This window comes from Melospiza georgiana, chromosome 5 (assembly GCF_028018845.1).
Source record: "Melospiza georgiana isolate bMelGeo1 chromosome 5, bMelGeo1.pri, whole genome shotgun sequence".
In the NCBI taxonomy this organism is placed as follows: domain Eukaryota; kingdom Metazoa; phylum Chordata; class Aves; order Passeriformes; family Passerellidae; genus Melospiza; species Melospiza georgiana.
In genome coordinates this window covers 26,176,628-26,193,790 of record NC_080434.1, presented here as the reverse complement: position 1 = coordinate 26,193,790, position 17,163 = coordinate 26,176,628, and the positions used below count along the sequence as shown (strand labels likewise).

At 44.0% G+C, this 17,163-nt stretch overlaps 1 protein-coding gene across 16 annotated transcripts in view; it reads left to right on the top strand.

Annotated features, from left to right (window-relative positions):
• Positions 1-17,163, top strand: part of ADGRL3 (adhesion G protein-coupled receptor L3) — a 493,129-nt gene that overhangs the window by 414,111 nt on the left and 61,855 nt on the right. For 15 of the 16 annotated variants that reach the window (XM_058025189.1, XM_058025176.1, XM_058025182.1 and 12 more), the window contains 6 exons: positions 370-553; positions 1,372-1,494; positions 3,645-3,853; positions 4,543-4,719; positions 14,120-14,329; positions 14,831-15,051. In XM_058025189.1, the coding sequence (XP_057881172.1) occupies positions 370-553; positions 1,372-1,494; positions 3,645-3,853; positions 4,543-4,719; positions 14,120-14,329; positions 14,831-15,051 (1,124 nt within the window). The remainder of the gene's footprint in view (positions 1-369; positions 554-1,371; positions 1,495-3,644; positions 3,854-4,542; positions 4,720-14,119; positions 14,330-14,830; positions 15,052-17,163) is intronic. The other variant, XM_058025174.1, reaches the window with a different exon arrangement.

Here is a 17,163-nt window from a genome sequence, read left to right as displayed (position 1 = left end):
GCTCTTGAGTTCTGGTGCTGAGATAGGTTTTTCCTGCATTTTTCCTTAACCGTCATCTTCCTCCTACCCCTCCTTCCCCACCTGCCCTAATTCCTCCTTTTTCCAAACCCAGAGCTGATGATTATGGAAGCAGAAAAGCACCATTCCCAGCCTGCATTTATAATAATATCAGTATTTCCTCCCTGTCCCATCTGATGGTATAAAAGTTGTCCTGCTCCATTGCAGGCTTCCCTAATGGGTGGGGGAAGGAGATGCTGTCATCCCCCTGTAAACTGATGTGTGTGGAGGATGGGACTGAGCATATGTCGGAGGTCTGTGGTGCTTTGGGTTTGCTGGAGCCCTTTCTCACTCCATCCCCCTGCCTTGCAGGCCATGGTGGAGACAGTGAACAACCTCCTGCAGCCTCAGGCTCTGAATGCGTGGAGGGACCTGAACGCGAGCGAGCAGCAGCGTGCGGCCACCAAGCTGCTGGACACGGTGGAGGACAGCGCCTTCGTGCTGGCTGACAACCTGCTGAAGACAGACATCGTCCGGGAGAACACTGACAACATCCGTAAGGGGCAGATCCCATCAGTACCGGGAGCAGACAGTGGAAGAGTAAAGGCTGTGAAGCCTGGCTTTGGTTTGGTCCCTAGATTAATTGGAGAGCGATTCGTTAGATATGTCTTGGGCCTCTGTCTGAAGGACTTCAAAGTCTTTCCAAAAGAGCCTAAAGGAGTAAGGCAGCTCTCTACCCTTGAAATCCCATGGAAAATGAGTGTCTGACCTGTCTTTATTACTGCCGGCTTTGAGGGTATAATCTGTGCTAGAGCAACGAGAGCAGAGCTTCACAGGGGGATTGTTCATCGTAAGGCAATTGTATTTCATTTCATACAAATTTGTGTCTTTATTCAGCTGATTGTTGATTTTAATTAAAAAACAAGCATGATGGAAAGCACCAGCACTCCCACTGTGCATATGTAAAATGAGAACAACTCTTCTTTCTATTTCCATGAATACAGATCCTGAGCACTGATAACATTTACAGAAAGTACCAATCGCCAGTGGCAAAGAACTAGTATTCTCAGATTTTCATTTTAACCGTTGTCCTTAATATCCTGAGGTTCTTGTTTACAAGAACCGGTTGTCTTTTGTCTTCCACAGAGAGTAGAATTTATTTGTGCGCCTTTTTTTTTTAATTAAATTTAAAACTTCTTCAGGGCAAAGATTTAAAAAGAAATAGGAGCCCAAACACATTCTAGCACGCAGCATTGTAAGTTAATTCCCCTCCTCTCAGCTGGTCTGGAACACCATTTTGTAGCTTTGAAATATCATGTTGAAGATCATTTCAGCAGAGATTTTTTTCTTAGTGTCTGTCTCTCCTGCACACAGAGCTGGAAGTTGCGAGACTGAGCACAGATGGGAATCTGGAGGATCTCAAGTTTCCCCAGAACATGGGCCATGGAAGCGCCATTCAGCTGTCAGCAAATACCTTGAAGCAAAATGGTCGAAATGGTAGGTCTGGCATCTCAGGCCACTCCAGCCTCATGAGGCAGCCATGCCTTAGGCATTGTTTTGTGTTTAACCATTATAAGTAAAGTATTAATTGCTGTGTTAATATTTAAATTAACAGTGGTGTCATTTGCACATGCCCTTGACTGCAAGCTACGTTGGCTGACTAGGAATGTATTCTATTGATAAGTGATTCACAGCCTTCAAGAGTGTTTTGTGATGGTAAAAATGTGATCCTCAAATTAGGGGGCTTCTGGGGCACAGTGCTGAATCCAGAGAAGTGCTTTTAAGTGCTGATTTCTGCAGTAGGAGGCTTCAGATGGGATAAGAGGCTCATTTGAGTAAACTGCTTCACAGCAGGGCACCATACAAATATCTGGAAAAGTACAGGGAAGAAACAATGGTAGGAAATATCATAATGAGCCAACATGGCAGAAAAGGTTGATTAACTGTTATGAGTCTAAATCTTTAGTGCCTTTCTGTATCTTATGAACCTCCTGGTGCAGCATAAATTTTAGATGATGTTATATGCGAACAGTCTTCATCCTGCCAAGCCATTTATTTCCAGATCAGGAGTTTGACCAGACACGTTTGTTGATCTCTACAGCCTCAGTGCAGACCAACCTTAAACTCCTAGGCTTCTGTTGGTGGGCCCAACATGGTCCTGTTTCTGAGTTGCTTTAAAATGTAATCTATGTGCAGGGGACAACACTCATATATACAGGTTTTGGTCACTGCAGGCAAAACACAGAATCATAGAATGGCTTGGGTTGGAAGAGACCTTTAAGATCATCTGGTCCCAACCCCCTTGCCATGAGCAGAGACACTTTCCACTAGATTAAGTTGTTCAAGCCCCATCCAACCTGGCCTTGAGCACTTCCAGGCATGGGGCATTCCGAGCCTCTCTGGGCAATCTGTGCCAGTGCTTAACCTTCCTCTGTGTAAAGCAAAAAACCATGGAATGATAGGGCAGCATCACAACCAGACCAGATGTGTTAAAATGTCTGAACATAAAAATTTTAGACAAAGTTCAGTCTGATGGTTCAGACACAAAGTCTTGCCATTGTCTTGCTTGCACATAGGAATGGAGGAGAAGTACCTCTTTTAGAGGCAGTTTAAAACTCAAGATGTGTAGCAAAACTCCAACAGGGCAGGACTTTGCTATTTGTTGTCAACAACGAAAGGAAAGTTTTGTATTTCGAGACACAGTATCACTGGAGTTCTGTTCAAAGCAGAACCCCACCAATTTTCACCAGCTTGATACATGCCCAGAGGTCACCAAAGAGCTACAAATGGAATTATCATAAAAGGATTTAGGCTGGGAGGAACCTTTGGAGTCATCAGTGTCTCACCTTCCTCAGATGCTGTGGTGATTCATATAGAAACAAAAACATACCTCTCCACAACTAATACATATGAAGGTAAACTAATCACATTCCATTCTTATTTATAGGCTGTGAAATAATGTGCAAAGCAGAAGCCAAACTGGATGGTTTCAGTTAAAAACAGTTGGCTGGTAGACTCAGATTTCTGCAGGCTCTCTAATGGTGTTTTTCTGATTATCTGATTGCCAAATTAAGAGAATAGATATATTTTTAAATGAAATGTCTGAAATTTTGTTTTACCTGTCAAATGAGATTGGAATTCTGTTGGAATGGTTTTGATTTCTTCTTCCAGATTTGTCCCTACATTTTCCTGAGATAGTCTTAATTTATTACCAGACTAAATTATAGTTTTATACTGCATCTGTGCAACATGTTAGCTTGAAACATGTTTCCCAGGTATATCCAGGAGAATAAAGTGATGTCAGGTGGGAAATGGACCACCTGGCCTCTTTTTTTCTGAAGCCAGTTCCACCTCCTGATGCCAAAAATAAGCCCACCTTCCCTGTCTGTCTTCCGCTCATCTGTTTGCTTATAAAAGTTTCTTTTGGAAGAAGGAGCTCTGCCCTTCTTATCCAAGGACTGCTTGCTGCACCTCTTGGTGCTCACTTGAATTGGCAAGAGATGGGTTTTCATATGCCACATCCTGGTCCTTTCACATTTTCTCAGTGCAGTTTTGAAGTTGGTTAAGAGAAAAGATTTGCAATGTGAAAAACAAAAAGCCACCCCAGTGATTCAACCTGGCTGTCTAACCTCTTACCTCTCTTCTAGGTGAGATCAGGGTGGCTTTTGTGCTGTACAACAACCTGGGCACCTATCTCTCCACGGAGAATGCCAGCATGAAGTTGGGAACAGAAGCAATGTCAACCAATCACTCCGTCATTGTCAACTCCCCTGTCATCACAGCAGCAATAAATAAGGAGTTCAGCAATAAGGTTTACCTGGCTGATCCTGTGGTGTTTACTGTCAAGCACATCAAGGTGTGTGAGTTCAGAAAGCACTTCTCTTTTTTTTTTTTTTTTTTTTTTGTTTCTGAAATGAAATGATGCAAAAGTTGGCTGCTGTGAGGCCCCCAGCAGTCCTTGATTAGATTTTGAATTATACTTTTGTTCCTTTGCACTTTGTGTTATTTATGGAGAAGGTGTCTCTTACATTGCATTAATAGAAGTAAAGAAAGTGTCTCCTTTGAGCTGATGCCCATTGCTCGGTTGCTGACACGCATCATTCTGTAATTAAAAACTACCAATAAATTAGAATAGACCATAATGTTATTTTATCATGGTGGCAGAGGATGTTAGAGGGAAGTAGAATTACAGTGAAAGAGGACAGCTAGTCCTCCTGCTAGCCAAGCTCGGTCGTTGCAAAAGTTGATTGCTTAAATCAATTAATTTCTCTGCTCTGCAATGCAAATGAAGCAGTCTGGTTTTGAAGAGCTGGATTTAGTCAATGTCTGAAATTAATCAAGAACAAAGAAGTAAGTTTGCATTAGCAAAGAGTGCAGCAACAATTTAACTTTCTCTGGTATTGGCAAGTAATACTTGACGAATAAACCATTGCTAATTGTTTATCTAAAATTAAAGGGTGAGAGTTACAAAGAGCCTCAGTAGTGCATTTAGAAATCTCTGAGACCCTATCATTGTTACTGCATTTATTAATTTCTTCCTTGCAGCAGTCAGAAGAAAATTTTAACCCAAACTGTTCATTCTGGAGCTACACAAAGCGTACAATGACAGGGTATTGGTCCACCCAGGGCTGTCGCCTCCTGACAACTAACAAGACACACACCACGTGCTCCTGCAACCACCTCACCAACTTTGCAGTCCTGATGGCACATGTGGAAGTTAAGGTAGGCGTTGCAGATTCCCAGGCTGATGCCTATGCACTGGGCAGGAAAAGTGGTCAATGTGTGGCACCATTTTGTTACTACTATGGAGCTGAGCAGGGAAGTTGCTGTGTGACAATAACTCTGAAAGTAGAAACCATCTGGTGTAAGTCTTCTTTCCGCTCTGTGGTGAAACAGAAAATAGTCACGCCAATGCAAAGCCTGTCTTGCGCTCTTGGCATGGGCAGCTCTGAGCTGGGGATAGTGAGTGAGCAGGTTTAGCTGTTGCTATGTCCTTTGCTAACTAGTACAGAACATCTCCTGGCTGGTTTCTTTCTCATAGGGTCCTCCCTGTGTCACCAGGGAGTAGCAATATGGGGGACAGAAGTGTGCAGTCTGTCTCATGAGGTGCAAGGTTGGGTGTCCTGCTGGTGGCAACTGTAGATACACTGCCACAAGTGTTTGTGTGAGGTGCATGTGTGGAACCAACAGTGTTTTCCTCCTTCCAGCTGAGGGGAAAATACATTGTCTGCATCTCACTGTGTGACAGAGAGATGCAGGGTGTGACAGATGAGAGGGAAGCCTCTGATACCATCCTGTGTAGACTGGGCATCTACTTGAGGCCAGTACATGACTAGCTGGTTCGCTTGCGTGCAATTATGTCTATGGTGTAAATCTGCTTTTCACATGACTAACCCCACTGAAGGTAAAGAAATTAATCCTGGAGGTAGGTGTTCCTTGTGGTAGCAGTAGTTTTGGGACCAAAGCACACATTTGGGTTTTTACTCAAGAAGAGGAGAATGGACGAGATGATCCTCCATTTCCTGAGCTGCTTTGACTGTCTTTGGTTGAGTCTAAACTGCTGGAAAAAGAAGAGAAGGCCCTGATGCCCAAAAGATTTTGGCCTAGTCATTTTCTTTATTGTGGTGTCTCCATTTCATGTGCCTGGCACAGCAGCAAAATCCAAAGCTCTGATCTAGATATGGAACTGGCATCTTCCATGCAGGCAGAACTTTCCAGATTCACTTCCATAACCAGCATAACCACAAAAGCTGTTATGGTTTTAAAACTGCTTTTTCTCAAGTAGTCTTCCCCTGTCACTGCTTTGTGTATTTCTTTGTGTATCCACTTAATAATCTGAAGAGGAATGTGGAGAGCTGCAATAAAATATGTATTAAATAAGCACCATATATGACAAAAGTTCTGCAAAAAAATAACTGGGAGCCTGGGGGCACATTTCACACAACAACTGGGTCCAGCTGAGATGGGCAGGATATATCTGTTGCTCCTGCAAGTTGTGGTAACCACTTCATTCTGCTGGAGTCAGTCCTAGTCCAGGAAATATGCCATTAAATGTTTGTGCCATTGTCTTGGGAGATGCCTGAAGAAAAGGCCTATTCAGAGCACATATTTACAGCTTAATAGCATTCTGCAGCCCAGGTCTGGTTTTGCCAATTCCCTACAACTGCTTGAATTTTCATAAGAAATGTGTGTTTGGCTCATTATCACCCACCTGGAATTAACAGATATGCCTGACTCACTGAAGTCAGGGGTTGCATCTGGGAAGTGCCGACAGTGATCCGCTCCACTGGTGTGAATGGGGGCGATCCCTGCTGCGTGGTGCAGATACAGCCCAGTGCTCAACAAGCCTCCTCTCAGACTGCAAATGGGTCAGCCTTGTCTGCACTTCCATCCAAACCTCGTGAGACAAGTAGAGCTGCTGTTATCTCAACTTGCAGGAAAAATATGTAAGACCCTTCCTCGCCCATGTTCATCCTGCAGGTTGGAAAGAGCTGCAGCTGGAAGATTCCCGAGTGCCAAGCCAGTGTGCTATTAGCTAGTGGCTGTTCCTGGGTGTTAACAACTGCCCTCAAGACTTTCAGGTCATGTTTTATCATTTGGCTGCAGCCAAAGTACCATTGCTGTAGAGCCAAATTGGCTCCACTGTGTTGACTCCGATACAACCGGACAGCTTCCTGGCATGTCCACCTCAGTGATCATCCTGGCCTGAGGGCAAAGGCAGGGCAGGGTTTCCTCCCACATAGCACAGGCACATATTTCAGATATAAATATGCAGACATTTGCAACTTGTCCTGCCAGCTGCTTGTCACCTTGCTCTTCCTGGTGGCACGGTCTCGCTCCATGGTGGAGGTGACCATGTGGCTCTTGGCACGGAAGGTGGCTTATGTGACATTGCTTATGCCATTGTAATGAGTTGATTTTAAAGTCTTGGCAGCACAGTATCTGCTAGTTTGGAATAGTGGAGGTTTAAAAACAAATGAGGATTGTTGTCATTCATTGACTCATGCTCACTCCTCATAGATATGCTTTTGAGCCATTTTTTAATCTTGTGGCTGGTTCAAAAAGGCATTCCTCAGTCATTCCATGACCTGTTAGTCTTCTTGGAGGTGGAATGATCCTTGGGGAAATGACGTAGTGTGTTTCTGCAAGACCACTTAGACCAGTGTTCTGGCAATGACCAGGATCTCTCACAATAATTAATAATATTCTGGGAGTTTTGCAACAGAAACAGTTTTCTCCCATGATTGAGATTTGTAGTTTCCTTACTTCAATTGTTTGAATTTTTGGATCCATAGGAAAGATCCTTTGCCTTTAAGAGTATCCACAGCACTCTGCCTAATGAGACTGAAAACTGGGCATCATGGGGAGCAGACATCATAGTCCTGCTAATCAAAAACCAGCACCAGTTTGACAAGTGTCACATCTGCTCGTGAATGATGTCCCTGCCTGGTAACATGGCACAAGAGCCTGTTCTCCAGAGGGGGTCCCGGTGGCCGCTCTGGGAGTTCTGGGCTGAGGTGTAATTATTAGCAGAGAGTGTGTGGCAAGGTGGAGCTGCAAGGTAGCGTGGCTGAGGAGAGGTGATTGATGGCCATCTGGCTCTGCAGGGTGAAAAAGCAATATGTCTTTGTGCAAAGGGACAGAAAATGCCACCAGCTGACCATGGCAGCAGGGATTTATTGGTGTGCTTGAAGAGTAGGAGTTGCTGGAATCAATTCTGGTCTGACTAGGACAGTAGCTGATTAAGAGGAGAATTTAATTTGAAGATGCTTTCTGCCTGTTAAAATAAGTTGGGCTCAGAGTTTCTTATTCACCCACTGGAGTAAAATAACAGCATCCAAGACCAAGAGCTGGCTGTGTACACAAGCAGGATGCATAACTGCTGGGAAGAGCAGTGGACCCTCACCTGCAGGTCCCCCTCCAGCCACTGAAAAAAAAATGTGGTGGCTCCCATGCTGTGGAACAAATCCCATCGTTAAATAAGCCATCCTACCTATGTAATTGCTGTAGAATTATTCAAAATTTACAAGTTGTTTTTCATAAGCTTGTGCTTTGCATCATACTAATTATAGCAGATGCATCTTAAATGTGTCATGGGAAAATTATGCAGCCAGAAAACAAGTTCAGAGCTGGTGGGAAAATGCAATTAAAAAAAACACCCAAACCAGAATAAGCAAAGGTACCCCCAGGGTAGATAAATGTTGCTTATCAGTATGTAGTGAGTGCCAAATCTTACTCTTCTTTTTAAATACAAAGAGAAAGGAGGAAAAAAAGAAAGGTGTTTTACTGTTGCAATTAATAGGAAAGTTTCAGGTGTTTTTCTTTACCACAAAAAGGTTACACTGTGCTAATTATTTTGGAAGTGGAAGCATAAGGCAAGCTGAGGAGAGAAAGGAATAGAAATATATGAAGTCTGAGTGGAATGTAGCAGTCCATTGCCTAAAGCAGCAGAGGAGCAGGCTGGAGTTATTGCGGGCTGATCCTGTGTTCTGAACTTCATGTAGCTCACACTGGCAAGTGCTAAGCCTTGATCTGTGTCTTGCTGCACCCTTCCCTTCTGACCAAGAGCAGGGTGAATGTGAGGACCAAAGCAAAGGTAGTGGTCGTGCTGTGGTGGAACCACATCCCAGCTGTCCCTTGGCGCTGGGCTGAGTAGGACCATTGCTGTGACAGCAGAAGCTGATGACACTGTGACCAGGCTTTTTCCAGAAACTCACATTTCTGGCAGCTTGGCTGGGTGGATGTCTACACCATGTTTGGCGCAACTTCTGTAGCTCATTTCTTGGGTTGGGATGCCATGTGAGTAATCAGAGCTGCCTAAATCCAGCCATCATGGGAGAGCAGCATGATGGATGCAATTATTATTCCTAAGCCTCACCTCCTCTCCGCGACTGAATCTGACCTTAGCTGGCTCTCAGTTGCAGTGGGGTTGGTGAGTACAGGGGAAATAGTGGGCTCTTGCCGCGTGTTGTGTCTGCAGTAGTGTCTGTGACACATGGTGAGGTGAGGTCTGTTCCCATTTCTTTATGCACACCTGTCCCCATACAGCTGTGTTCTGGTCACAGAGGTTTCTAGGACTTAGAATGGCTGCTGCTTCTGGCAGTCACTGAAAGGCTGTTCCATTTCTGGGGAGAAGTTTGTGGGAGAGAGTTCTGCTAGGAGGACTTCATCTTGCTGAGGAGGGTAGAAGAGGAGGAAGCTCATCTGTGTTGCCCATGCAGAATATGAAGGCAGCTTCACGGACTAAGGCAAGGAGAAAAAAGATGACTAAACCGCCTTGTAGGAACGCTCAGGGATCTGAGCCTTGTTGTGAATGGCCAAAGTCAGAAGACATTAATATTGCACAGAGGCTTCAGGTGGGAATTTTACTCTCTTTATTCCTGGGTTAGGACCCGGTGGTGCCAATGATCACATCACATTTGCAGAGAGCAGAGGGAATGTGCACCAGGTCCATGGGTGCTGTATTCACTGTGGAGCACAGCTGCCTACCTCCCTGGGTGCATCCTTGGGGAAGATGGAGAGGACGAGTGCTAAAGCAAAGGGATCCCCTCAGCTCATCGTCCTCTTGGCCACAGAAGGGAAAAATCTCCCTTGAAGCCTCTCATGCTTTCATAGCCATAGCAGGGGATGCCTTTAGCCAGCTCGGCTGCACTTCAGGAATCCTTGGGGTTTCCTCCCAGTCCATGTACCCCAGCTTGGTGCTTTTGACACATCTACAAAACCATCTGCCTCTTCAGTAACCTTTTGCACATAGCCAGCAAAGCATTACAGCCAGGTCATAGCAGTAAATCCTCTCACCACCAGAGATGGGGCAAAAAGGGCAGAGAGACCCTGCATGCCTCCAAAGACCTACAAATCCAAGAAGCATCATCAGCAATGCACAGAAGTTCAAACTTGTCCCACTTGGGTTTCTGCCCAGCCCAGCACTCTGCCAGCTCCCACCAGGCACAGAGCGGTCATATTTGAGCTAGTTTGATGACATTGTGTTTTTATTTACTGCTTGCTTATTCTTCCATCCCCAAAGATATTACTTCTCCCATTCCTGGAAGGACAGATTAGGCAAAGGAATGTGTCCTTTGCTGCTGGCAGCTTGGTTTGGCTGCTGTTTTTTTCTGCTAATGTTTTTAATAAGGGAGGAAATGGCTGTTCATCTCAGGGAGAGCCATTCTGTCATAAGCTGACATTCCCTGGGATTTGTTTTTATTAGCTCAGCTGTGGTGTACAGACACTGCCAGAGCTGCTCATTGATTTTCCCAGCCTGGATAATATTGGGGCTGCCTGCTCACCCTGCTGTGGTTGCTACCAGTGTTCCTGTTACTCCTCCTGCACAAATCCCTGTCAGCACTCTCCTCCTACTGCTCTAAGCCCCGCTGGAAAAAAAACAGGTCTTTATCCCAAAGCCAGAGACATCTCTTTTCACTGGGCTTTGCATTTTCTAAATCATAAATGTAGAAAACATACTTACTATAGAAACCCTGTCGCTGAAGTGTGTTGTTTTTTGTAAAGAACAACTTAATAAGTTGTTCCTGTGCTAAAAATGTGTGTCGCCCTATTCTGTGAAGTGAGTGTAGCTCAGTGGTAACAAACCTCAGTGTCTTGCATGCTATGCCATGTAGCTCCAGTTTGGAGAGCCATGGTGCGTTTGGACAAGGAGTTGTTTGGTTGATGCTGTCAGGAATTGTCTCTTGGACTGATGTCTGGTATTTATCATGGGCTCTGCTGGTTGCCCAAGTATTTGGGAGGATCATTGAGAAGCAAGAGGTGACTGTAGTCAATACACTGGTGGTCTCAGATGTATGTTGGATGCTTTAGAGACCCTAGGGCTTTCATTGTGCTGGAAAGATATTCCTAGGGATCTTCTGGGAATGGCAGATCCCAGAGGGTCATGATCAGAGGCACAGAGTCCACTTGGACCTGAGCAGGGAGCTCAGACTGGATGACCCCACTGGTGGTCCCTTCCAACCTTCACCATGCTGTGACTCAGTGGTTAGCATGCACATCTGAGCTGTTTTATCCTCAGTCAAGGAGTTTTGAACTGTGCTGGACAGGTAAAGAGAAAATTTGCTCTTCTTGCATTTCTGTGTGGTTGAGAACAGGCTTGAAGGCTGAGACCTACATACAAAATCTTGTTGTGCCCTGTATCATATTTAACCCTGGAACTCCATATACCGCCTGTGTAAGCCAGGTTATGCTGCTTCTTGTTTGTCACACAGCGATCAGGTGATGGCAAGGAAAATCTCATGGCACTGGGAGAGGTTACCACTGTTGTTCCCTTTCCCATATTATTCCAATTGATATAACAGTGCTGAAATTTACAGGTTTTAGTCTCCAGCAAAAGGCAAGTTGCCTTTTGTTGTACTTGCTGGTGTACAAGCTCTGGATGTGCCTGCCCTGAGGGAGCAGTTGGCACTGCCATGGGAAGGATGCCAGTGCTTATCAGGTCTTCCCTGATCCATTTGCTCTGCAGTAGCACCTGAAACTGGCATCTCAAACAGGCTGGAGTGTACCCAGCCTTTAAAATTCAGCTCACTTCTTCTCTTGAACTTTACTAGAAAAGGTACAAATTCATATTTTTTCCCCCTGAGGGGTTTTTAAATTGCTCTTGTTCCCAGTTCATTGTTATCATTCCTTTCTGTTTGTTCTTCTGTGAGTTTGCTGAGTTTGGGGAGGGAGTTTGTAATTATGGAGAAGTTGTTTTTATGGTTGTTTCCCAGCACTCCAGGGATGAGTGTTGCCTACATAAAATCAGTATTATCTTTACGATTAATATTAAAAAGAAAAGCAGTAAGAGTGATAATAGTAATAATAATAATGATACAGCAATGAAGCATATTTACTGCTAAGCATGGTGAGCTTCTTGGGCAAGCAGCCCTTCCCTGAAGAAAGCACAGAACCTAGATGGTGGGATCTCTCTCCAAGAGCAAAACCACCTTTAATTCCTGCATCATGTCTTAAATTCAGCAGAGTTGTGGTATTGTGATAAGAGGTGCAGGAGCTGGGACCTGTGAGAGAAGAAGCCCTTGGAGAATTTTCCCTGCACCATGCTAAATTTGTCTTGGGATGGATGAATCTGGCCCCATCTGGGTGGGGTGTGTGCATCTGGCCAAAGTCTGCCTGGTTTCTTTCTCCCTGCATCCATCTGCATTAGCTGCCTTCTCCAAGAGCTCTTGGTCCATTCAGCCTGGCAGGCCAATCTAATCAGACGAGGGTTTGTTCAGGGAGATGTTCTCGTGCCATCCCCCTGCAGCCTCAGACAAAAGAAAGAATGATTTGCAAGGTGCAAGGTTTGCATTAACATTTTTCCGCAGAGTTAAGAGGGATGGATGATCTGGAATGACACTGAGATAAAGCAATGCACAGCTGCCTGGGAAATGATGTGCTTCATCTTGTCAGGTTTCTGGGCGCTGCTGGATGAGCTGGCTGGAATAGGCATTTCTGTCATAAGCCACAGAAAGCACACAATGATTTCTTGTCTCCCCATTGGACTTGTGACCTCTAGTTCCTTAGGTATTGGACATAGTTGGAAAGAGATGCAAGGGGGTTTGGGCAAAGGAGCCCTCCATCTCTCTACCTCCAAGTCTTCCTGGAGACAAAACTTCCTGCATGGAAGGGATGGAGCAGAGAATCACTCCCCATCTTTCATTATCATTTGATGCCTTTCACTCATGCTGGTAAAGCCAAAGAGCTGAAAGGTTTGAGATGTTTCTTGCGTGTGCCAACATAGCAGAGTGCATATCGAGAAAGGCCTGACATTTGATGCAACTTTATCATTGGCAAGCAGGCAAAGAAAGTGGATAAATTAATCACCTTTTCCCTGCATCTGTCATAAGCTTTTATCCTATGGAGAGAAAAATGTTTCCACTTTGCCCTGGCTTTTTGAAGTGTGACACTATTGTGTTTGCCAGCCTACATAATGCCCAAGTCATCAAAATGCCAGAAATGGTGGGGAATGTGGTTACCATTTATAACACAACCTGGTGGATCACAAAGCTGGGCTTTGAGCTACTTTGGTCTTTGTGAAATGCCCCCAGAGATTTCCAGCCAGTCTGTTCCCGAGGTCATTGACTCTAACTACTTACCCAAGCAGTTTTCTCATGGCTCATCATGTATTCCTTGTGTTTTATTTACATTTTGTTAAGTAATGACATCTATAATTTCACCACATCTGGTGGAAACTTGGGGAATTACAGACGAGTTTAACAGCCTGAATAGGGAAGTGCAATGCTCTCACCAGGAAGGTCTCATCATGTGCCTCCTCCTTCCATGAGGGACATGCAATGTAAGCTCAGGAGCAATGCAGCAGTGTTTTGTCAGCAGAGCCAAGGTTCACCTATCCTGACTCTCATAAAACTTTGTTGCCTAGTTTTGCACTGGCTTTGTTTGCATGGCTTTGAAGTACATCCATGTTAAAAGTTCATCACAGGGAATCAGTCACTTGCCAGGCTGTCTTAAAATCACTGTTCTGTTACAGTTTAAAAGCAAATTCGTGTTAAAAGGTCTGTCTTTTTTTTTCTGGGTAATGTTCTCTGGATCAATCTGACTTCCCAGGAGTTCTAAAATATAACTCCAGGGTTTGAAAAAGAAAAATCAAACTTCCTTTCTCCTTCCCCTGTGGAAAAAGAAAAAAAATTTAAGCAATCTCTTTCTTTCCAAAGCCTCTGAGCTCATACATCTCTGAACATTTTAAGAGAGTCTTTTTTCACTGTTGGCAAATGGTTGTAATGGACTTGCACTTGTTGGACATGATGTTGTTAGCATGAAATGCTTTTTTACACTTGAATCACTATGTTCAGTGGTTCTGTATACTGGGTGTCCAGGCACTCCTTTGCCATGCTTGTGCAAGATTGAGTCGCACACAAGACTAGCCCTGATATCTCAGTATTTTCATCAACACCATTATGCTTCTGCAAGATTTTGGGGTCTGAATCTGTTCAGGGCACCTGCAGCTTGCAAGATGCTTTGGAGTCTGTGTTCCAGGTTGCAGCTTTCTTGCTGCAGGGTTCAAGTTTAGGTGCATTTAATCTTTTTGCTGCTCATGCCTTGTACCACAGACAACCTCACTCTGTGTGCATTAGAAGTCATGCATCATGCACCTGATGAGATTTTTTTGTTTTACCTTCAGCACAGCGATGCAGTCCACGACCTGCTCCTGGACTTCATCACATGGGTTGGCATCCTGCTTTCCCTGGTCTGCCTGCTGATCTGCATCTTCACCTTCTGCTTCTTCCGTGGGCTGCAGAGCGACCGCAACACGATTCACAAGAACTTGTGCATCAGCCTCTTCGTGGCTGAGCTCCTCTTCCTCATCGGCATCAACCGGACTGACCAGCCGGTAAGAGACAAAGCACTTTCTGCTTGTGTCACAGGCTCTTGTCTCAGTGCATCTGCTGTGTCTGACCAGTGAAAAACATTCCAGCACTGTCTTCATGCCATGCATGAGTCCTCAAAGGGCTGGGCCCCTAGTTAATAACTGGGATTCACATGCTGATGCCTGCTGTGATTTCAGGGGCTGTATGTGTGTTGCTTGTCAATGTGTGTGTATGTTTAATAAGGAGGTTGTAAAAATGAGCTTATACTGTGTACATCTTCATCTGCTTATTTGCATGAATGTGTACGTGCTTGCCTTTGTATCTTTTAGTATCACTTATATATGCTTGTACTATTTTAAAACAATTCACACATATTTCCCAAGTGTAAAAAAGTTCTTCCTTTGGAGAGGGAAGATAAGAACACCCTCATTTTTATTAAGCCTCCAAGTAAGAGTACTCCTGACTGTTGCATTAATTAATCATGCTACAAACACCTTTCCTTGCTCTTTTCAATCCTCATGCAGATTGCCTGTGCTGTCTTCGCTGCCCTCCTGCACTTCTTCTTCCTGGCAGCTTTCACCTGGATGTTCCTGGAGGGTGTGCAGCTGTACATCATGCTGGTGGAGGTGTTTGAGAGCGAGCACTCCCGGAGGAAGTATTTCTACTTGGTGGGGTACGGCATGCCTGCGCTGATTGTGGCTGTGTCGGCAGCAGTGGACTACCGGAGCTACGGCACAGACAAAGTGTGAGTGACCGTGGCTTTGCCTGGACCTGCTCAGGAGAGGTGGGAGTGGGAGCAACAAATGGACATGGGGAGCCCAGAGGAGTTGTTCAGGCAGAAGAACTCAGCCAGGAGGCGTACCTTGCCTTATCTCTGTGTTTCTTGCAGGACAAATTCCACGCTATGAAATGATTTGCAAAGGTATTTTCTAGGGAAGTCAGTCGAGGAAAATTTTGTCACATCATTGCATAACATCAGCAGAGGTCACTGTCCCTAGTTTCAGTTTGGTACTGTATCAGCAAGATCCTCCTTCTCTAACCAAAGAGTATTTCATATTTGGATGAAGATACTGCTTTCTTCCTCTTTTTTTAAAACGGTTCTATCTAATTAACAGAGCCTGCAGGCAAAATAGGTGGTGACTATGGAATGCATTAGGCTCTTTGCAAATCAGAGCAGCTATATCATTTATCATTACGAGTATTCTTAAGTGTTTTCAACATTGCTGAAGCTGATACGAAAGCACAAGTTAGATTATCATGCAACACTGTTGAATGGAAAACAAGGGGAAGATTGAATGTTTGATTCTCTTTGCCATCTTTGCTACAATAGGATTAACAGTGTGTTTTTATTGACTTTTTTTTTCTTCCTTTTCAGTCAGTCTGCCTTTCCAGTCTCATTTTAACTGAGTTAAGGGCTCAGTGTGAAAGCATATATAGTAAAGAGCCATTGTTGGTTCTGAAGCTCTTTTTTGGCATAGATCAGGTCAGGCCATGGCAGCATTTGATTTTCTGTTAGGTTCAACAGCAGATTTTTTGCCTGAAACCTTATTTGTATATATGAGCCTTTATTTTTTGAAAAAGCAGATCTGTAGAGCAGTGGAACTGCTCATGATCCATTACCATGCCAGCAGGCAAGCTTGGCTCCCAGATGGATATTTGTATTGTGTTCCTCCCATGAGTAGGAGAGCAGCGACCTGAATTTGTATAAATGTCACACTTCATGGAAAGGAAAGGAAATCTCCTACAGATAAGGGTAGGAGGGTGTAAGTTTTTTAGGATCTCTACCAATTTATCCAAAGTAGTTTGACTGACTTTTACAGGCCTAGAGGGCAAAGAATAGGTAACACAACAGCTGATTGCCATTTATGAAGGAGATTTTCCATCAGTTGCCACCTGCTTCCTGCCCCAACAAACTCTTCTATTCACTCCCCCTCTTGAGCATTATATAAGCACCTATTAAATCAGGTATGGAAACGCTTTGCCTTGTCCCTTTAGACAAATTTATTCTTAACTATGCTTTTCCTGTGGAGGACATAGCTCTTCACAGTGTCCTACATCGGGCACGTGGAGCCTCAAACCTATTTCAGTAGTCGGGAAAGGACAGCACATCTGCCATTGCTGGAGCACTGTCCTAACCTGTCTAGTTTACAGTGTAGTATTTTGTGGCTACTTTCCACACTGTTCACCCTTTGGCTTTTGCAAATAGGCCTTGGTTGCCAAAATATTTCCATGGCATGGAAGGTGCAGGCAGAAAGTTTGGCTGAAATTCCCTGAAGGCGAACACTTCACTATCTTGGCATTGAAGAGGCAGCAGTCCTGTGTGTGTGCCAATAAAATATGTCTCCCTCAGCACAGCACTAAGTGGTATTTTAAATGATTAAACATGTATATATAATATTTTGCAAATAAATATTTACTGAGATTTGCAAATCTAAAATATTTATTTATAATTTTTAATTCCAGAATGTACAATTTTATCACGTTCTCACAGAGGAAAATAAAAACCATACAATATGTTTTGTATAACTATCATGCTCCATCTGGTTGATGGATGATGATGTATTTTTCAGTATAATGTTATTAGAAGGGTAGAACTGATTAGAATTTGTAGTGAACTATATGCCAGGCATACATAATTTGATTGCAAGAAGTTGCTTGGTTTTGCCAGGTTTTGTAAAACATCCTCTGGAATATATTACTTGCCTCCCTCCATTATTTACTGCATTTGTTTAAGCAGGACTTATGGAGCTGTTAGTGTTATTTGTTTTTTGCCTGGCATTTGGTGCCACCATTCATACATCTCAGAATGATTTGCTTAAACACGCAGTCTAGGGTTTTCTTGATTTCATTTTCCTTT